General features: G+C 53.9%; 1 protein-coding gene across 1 annotated transcript in view; it reads right to left on the reverse strand.

The window, feature by feature from the left end:
* The window catches only part of foxp1b (forkhead box P1b), a gene marked incomplete at its 3' end in the record, with an annotated part of 40,818 nt that extends 37,036 nt beyond the window's left edge, over positions 1 to 3,782 (reverse strand). The window contains 2 exon segments of the mRNA XM_080548474.1: positions 3,173 to 3,259; positions 3,651 to 3,782. Coding sequence (XP_080404600.1) covers positions 3,173 to 3,259; positions 3,651 to 3,770 — 207 coding nt within the window. The 5' untranslated portion in view covers positions 3,771 to 3,782.
* Positions 3,783 to 6,858: the final 3,076 nt, after the last annotated feature.

The following is a 6,858-nucleotide window of genomic DNA, read 5'->3' on the forward strand; positions in this document are numbered from 1 at the left end:
CAGCCTGCCCCCCCCCACACCTACTGGCTAATAATAAAAGCCCTGGTCTGAACGCCGCCTGTATGAGGCTGATGTAGACGCCTGCTAATTACCTTCGTCTGATGAGGGGATTACAAGTGTGATATTCATAAGATATATATATTCACCAGCGGTGAGAGGCTGTGTGTGTGTGTGTGTGTGTGTGTGTGAACACCTGCCGTACGGTACGTGATCTACAATAAAATGAGGATCTGAGAGAGAAGCGTTTGATAAGGAGCTGGTTGAGGTTTGGTGTTTGGTGGTACAGGTGTCTCTGTGACTCTGACACGTCTGAGAGGGTTGAAAGGCTTATTATGTTATTTCTGTTATTCCTCTCAGCAGCAGAAGTTCCTGATGTGTTCAGTGGCTTCGCTGCTGTCAGACGGCGGAGACAAAGACGTTAATGGTACGGGGGCGGGAGTTCACAGGGAACAATGTCTTTCATCATCACGGCCCTACATAAATATAGGGTGGCTTAATAAATACAAAAAAAAAAAAAAAAACGTTTTTTTTTTTCCTTCCGAAAATTGCAGAAATAATTTAACTCTCTTCCCTTCCAAATGTCTTTCTTCTGGTCTCATCAGCTGACAGCAGCTTGTGTCTCCCAGCAGGCAGCAGGCACATTAAAAGCCCCGGCCCAGCAGACCAAATAAGAGGTTAACAAGAAGTGGCACTGGGGAGGGTGCGCTCCCGTCCTGACACATGACAGAGGCCCACGCTGGCTGGCAGCCCTTTATTGTCAAGCATCAAATAATAAAAGTTAAAGATCTTTGAGAAACTAAATTTTGATGTCTTTAAAATAAAAGAGGCACAAAGCAACAACAGGGGGTTATTGTCTGGTAGCCACGGGGGAGTCTCGCGGGGGAGGGGAGGGGGGGGAGGGGAGGGGGGAGGGGAGGGGGGAGTCACGGGGGGGAGGGGAGGGGGGGAGGGGGGAGTCACGGGGGGGAGGGGGGGAGGGGAGGGGGGAGTCACGGGGGAGTCGCTCGCTGCATAATTCTTCCCCCCCGTCTTTTGAAGGCTGTTAGAAAATGTTTCAAACGCCACAGAGGAGAAAAACACACACACACACACACACACACACACACACACAAAAACACGGGCACAAGGAGACCCTCTCGAGGATCCGTGGCGTTTCCTGTGATCAGACGTAATACGCTGCTAAACTCGCTTTGCCTTCTTTTTTTTTTTTTTTTTACTGTGTTCAGTTGATCAATTGCACCTCCCCCCCCTGCCCCCCCCCCCCCCCCCCCCCACCCCCAGCTCTCTGGTGTTTACATCAGATGCAGCTTGGTGACAGGCCCTATCTGAGGCCGCGGAGCCTCCCTGTCATCTTGATTTATGGGAGCAGCTCTCCACAACTTGTCCAAACTGAAGCCCGCAGTTCATTAATTAGAGAGCTGGGAGCTTTGAAGTCGGTCGCTCTCCGACAGTGTGTGTGTGTGTCTGTGTGTGTGAGTGTGTGTCTCTGTGTGTGTGTGTGTGTGTGTGTGCGCGCGCGCGAGTGTGTCTGTGTATGTGTGTGTACATGTATGTGCGCACAAGTGTGTGTGTGTGTGTGTGCGAGTGTGAGAGGCATTTGGCTTAATTTATCTGCTTTTTTTCCCTCTTTCTTCCTCTCCTCCCCAACGCGTCTCTCAGAAGGGAGACGGAACTCAGAACCTTCCCTGCTTGTCTTTGAACTTCTTCTGACCGAACAATAATCATGTCTTTGTCCAGAGTGACGCCTGCATCCGCCAGTCATTAACACTGATCAGCCAGCCCCGCTGAACTGGAGGGAGGAGAGGAGAGGGGGGAAAGAGAAGGGGGGTAGAGGGGGTAGCCAGGGCTGAGGAGAGGAGAGAAGAGAAGGGGGGAGAGTGGGCAGCCCGGGCTGAGGAGAGGGGGAAAAGAGAAGGGGGGAGAGGGGGTAGCCAGGGCTGAGGAGAGGGGAGAAGAGAAGGGGGGAGAGTGGGCAGCCCGGGCTGAGGAGAGGGAGAGAAGAGAAGGGGGGAGAGTGGGCAGCCCGGGCTGAGGAGAGGGGGAAAGAGAAGGGGGGAGAGGGGGTAGCCTGGGCTGGGAGCGCTCCCTGCACCGATATCGCACAATTACATACATGCCTTCTCTCCTTCTCTGCCATTTCCATGTTAATGACCAAGGAAGGCTCTCAGGTTTAGACGCTAGACGCTCCTTTCCCTCTCTCCGTCTTCCCTCCATCGTGTGCAGACCAGGGGGCTCACACCACGGCCTGGCTTTGTCAGAGGGGAGCTGTTTACTACGCTTGTTTCATTGGCCGGGTTGAGTCCCTGTCCCTGTCCCTGTCCCTATCTCAGTCTCTGTCCCCTGTCCCAGTCTCTGTCCCTACCCCTGTCCCAGTCTCTGTCCCTATCCCTGTCCCCATCCCCAACCCCATCCCTGTCCCTGTCTCTCTCCCTGTCCTGTCCCTGTCCCTGTCTCTCTTCCTGTCCTGTCCCTGACCCTGTCCCTGTCTCTCTCCCTGTCCCTGTCTCTCTCCCTGTCCTGTCCCTGTCCCTGTCTCTGTCCCCTGTCCCTGTCCCTGTCTCTGTCCCCTGTCCCTGTCCCTGTCTCTCTCCCTGTCTCTCTCCCTGTCCCTGTCTCTGTCCCCTGTCCCTGTCCCCATCCCTGTCCTGTCCCTGTCCCTGTCTCTCTCCCTGTCTCTCTCCCTGTCCCTGTCTCTGTCCCCTGTCCCTGTCCCCATCCCTGTCCTGTCCCTGTCCCTGTCTCTCTCCCTGTCCTGTCCCTGTCCCTGTCTCTCTCCCTGTCCTCTCCCTGTGCCAACAGTCGTCTGTCTTGGTTTATTGTTATACTGGTATTCTGGTATTCTGGTATTTACCCTCTCAGTCTGACAGGCTAACCAGAAGCAGAAGTGCACTTGATTCTGTCTCGCTTTTTTCTTCTCCTGCTCTAACCACAGCCTCTGAACAGATGGGAGATGGTGGAGTGTACACACACACACACACACACACACACACACACACACGCACAGACACAGAGACACAGACACAGAGACACACATACTCTCTCTCTCTCTCTCTGAGCTGTGGGCCAGGCAGGGCAGGGTCAGGGTTGCCCCAGGCCTGGGTGACCAGGGGCAGGGTTAGGTGGGTGGAGGTGTGGAGGTGTGGTGGAGGGTGCGGTGGTGACGTCAGCGTACCTCTTTGCTCTGCTTGCCATGCTGCTGTTGAAGCAGCTGGAGGTGCAGTTGTTCCTGCTGCTTCTTGTAGAAGTCCTGGAGCTGCTGCTGCAAACACACGGGACGTCTGAGTGTGGAGCCACATGTGTGCGCGTGCGTGTGTGTGTGTGTGTGTGTGTGTGTGTGTGTGTGTGCGTGCGCGTGTGTGTGTGTCTCTCTCTCTGTATGTATGTGTGTGTGTGTGTGTGTGTGTGTGTGCTTGCGTGTGTGTGTGTGTGAGTCTCTCTATGTGTGTGTGTGTGTGTGTGTGTCTCTCTATGTGTGTGTGTGTGTGTGTGTCTCTCTCTGCATGTGTGTGTGTGTGCGTCTCTGTGTGTGTGTGTGTGTGTGTGTGTGTGTGTGTGTGTGTGCGTGCGTGTGTGTGTGTGTGTGTCTCTCTCTATGTGTGTGTGTGTGTGTGTGTGTGTGTGTGTGCGTGTGTGTGTGTGTGTGTGTGTACCTGTTGTAACATGAGGGCCTGCTGCTGTTGCAGCAACACCTGCAGCTGCTGCGGGGAGAGGACGTGCTGCTGCAGGAGCTGCTGCATCTGCTGCGGCGTGATCACCTGCGGCGACATCATAGCCACGGAGACTGGCACCTACACACACACACACACACACACACACACACACGCACACACACACACACACACACACACACACACACACACACACACACAGGGAGACAAGGAGGGTAGAGCCATTAGTATCCTAGTTAGTGAGAAACACAGTGACCTGCTGTAGGAGAGACAGTGAGGGAAAAAATAAATCCTGAGGACTGCCAACGGCCCCTGGCCTGAGCTGGATTACTCTTCCTGCTACGACTGGTGGACTGATGATTCACTTCCTTAGTCAAATGGATCGATTGTAAGTCGCTTTGGAATAAGGCGTCTGCTGAATGCCAAAAATGTACATGGATGAGGGGTGAGGATGAGGGGGTGAGGGTGAGGGGGGAGGATGAGGGGTGAGGGGGGAGGATGAGGGGTGAGGATGAGGGGTGAGGATGAGGGGTGAGGATGAGGGGTGAGGGGGGAGGGTGAGGGTGAGGGGTGAGGGGGGGGGGGAGGGGGGAGGATGAGGGGTGAGGGGGAGGGGGGAGGATGAGGGGTGAGGATGAGGGGTGAGGGGGGAGGGTGAGGGTGAGGATGAGGGGTGAGGGGGAGGGGGGAGGATGAGGGGTGAGGGGGAGGGTGAGGGTTTGGCGGTTTCCAATTTCTGATACTGTTAAACAGTCCCCAAATTTCCCTTTTCTTTGCGGTTTACGTTTTTCCTGTGGGATTCAAAAAGCTGCAGGAGACGGCAGATTCAGATCGTGAGCTTAGAATTCTAAGGTTCTATCTCCGTTTAGGGCAGTTCAGAGATATTGAGCGTCAAAGTTTTTACATTTCATTATGTTTTGTGAGATGGAACCTTTGTATTTTATGAATTACTAAAAAAAATGTCAGCATTTTTAAAATAACACCACACAGGCATTGATAAACACCTAATGGATCAGATTATGTAAACAACTAGATTTTGACCAAAAATGGAGATAGAACTTTATAATTCTAACGTCACGAAATTCAAATGCTGAGTGTGTGACAGCGGCAGGGACCAAGCGAGAGGAAGACCAACGCCCCCGAGCCTCTCCTCTGACCTGCTCCAACACTGACCACGGACAGCGCTGAAAAATGCGCTTAGAATAGAGAAATAAAAACAGCACTAAAAATACTTTTCGCTGGTATTGACAAAGTTCTGTTGCTATTTTCATAAACCGCCGTACAACCGGCCAACCCTGGTGAGGATGTAAACACATGTAGTAGATGCACGACGCTACTCTACTGAACACACACACACACACACACAAACACCCCCCCCCCCCACACACACACACCCACAGCCACTGCCCCCTAACCCTCTCCAGTCACACACACACACACACACACACACACACACACACACACACCGATCACAGAGGAATCTGATTGCTGTTTTGATGCTTTTTTATTCAGCTTATGTTTTTTTTTGTCCATCTGTGAGAAGCCTTGATCAGTAGCTGCGTCAAGCAGAGATAAAAGGACCCCCCTCCGCCTCGACAACACAGCACGTCACGTGAAGACGACGACGTCTCAGTATGAAACACATATGTCAACAGCGATTTATTCACATTACAAATAAAAGCGCTCGCTAGCTCGCTACCACGCCCGGAGGAGGAGGAGGGCCACATAAAGAGGCGCGGGGGGCGGCTAAGTAACTCCAGCAGGAAGGTGTGAGAGCATGACTCCTCAGAAGCAGTGATCTGTTATGACACGGCGGCGCGGCAGCGCGGCCCGCAGTCGCCAGGGCGCCTTAATTGCTCCTCCGGCGTTGGCGACCGGAGCGTGTCTGCATGCTGCCACTCAGCTCCGCCATGGAAACCATTAAAACATCCTTACCCTGACACGTCACTGACAAACAGCCGCTGAGACGGACTTGATAGCGTCTCGCATTTGCAACTGTTAACGTCGCAGTGTCGTCGCAGTGCCGGTGCTGTGTGTGTGTGTGTGTGTGTGTGTGTGTGTGTGTGTGCTGTGTGTGTGTGTGTGTGTGTGTGCTGTGTGTGTGTGTGTGTGTGTGTGTGTGCGTGTGTGAAGAGGCTGATCGAGCGGACATTAGGGGTGACAGTCTGTCTCCACCAAGGTTACCCAAATTGTGCGACGCCCTCGTAGCTAATGACCCTCCTTTGATGCATTTTTCATGCATTTCTGAATCTGTAATTCAGCTGTTTAGAATCCCTGTAGCAGGCTAGGTGATCTGTGACAGCGTGCATATCACCTTATTCATCCTCACGCTGCTACATAAAACACAAACAAAGCAGGGGGTAATGAACACGGCGTGTTCTCTGCTATGGGGGGGGGGGGGGGGGAGGAGAGGGAGGAGAGAGAGGAGAGGGGGGAGAGGAGGAGGAGGAGAGGGAGGGGAGGGAGGAGAGGAGGAGGAGAGGAGGAGGAGAGGGAGGGGAGGGAGGAGAGGAGGAGGAGAGGGAGGAGAGGGAGGGGAGGGAGGAGAGGAGGAGGAGAGGGAGGAGAGGGAGGAGAGGAAGGAGGAGAGGGAGGAGGAGAGAGAGGAGAGGAGGAGGAGAGGGAGGAGAGGGAGGAGAGGAGAGGAGGAGGAGAGGGAGGAGAGGAGAGGAGAGGAGGAGGAGAGGGAGGAGAGGAGGAGGAGAGGGAGGAGAGGAGGAGGAGGAGAGGGAGGGGAGGGAGGAGAGGAGGAGGAGAGGGAGGAGAGGAAGGAGGAGAGGGAGGAGGAGAGAGAGGAGAGGAGGAGGAGAGGGAGGAGAGGGAGGAGAGGAGAGGAGGAGGAGAGGGAGGAGAGGAGAGGAGAGGGAGGAGAGGGAGGAGATGGAGAAGAGGGCAGCGGTGTCACACAGGACGATGTGGCGTTGAGGCTAATGCTAACTTCACTGAGAACTTCACTGCCATGTGGTGAGCGTGTTGGGTGTGTTAGGAGTGTGTTGGGAGCGTATTGGGATGTTTCTCATTCTCATAGACGAACGAGAGACGAGATGAGGAGAATGCAATATTAATTCCTCCTGTATTACGTCTTAATATGCCGTCCATCTTGACTTTTGCACATGGCTCGTCCTGTCATCCGCCCCCCCCCCCCCCCCTCATTATCCACTGATGTTCTTTTTTCTCAGCATCACTAATT

Source organism: Nansenia antarctica, assembly GCF_963989245.1.
Source record: "Nansenia antarctica genome assembly, chromosome: 18".
NCBI classification, from domain to species: Eukaryota; Metazoa; Chordata; class Actinopteri; order Argentiniformes; family Microstomatidae; genus Nansenia; species Nansenia antarctica.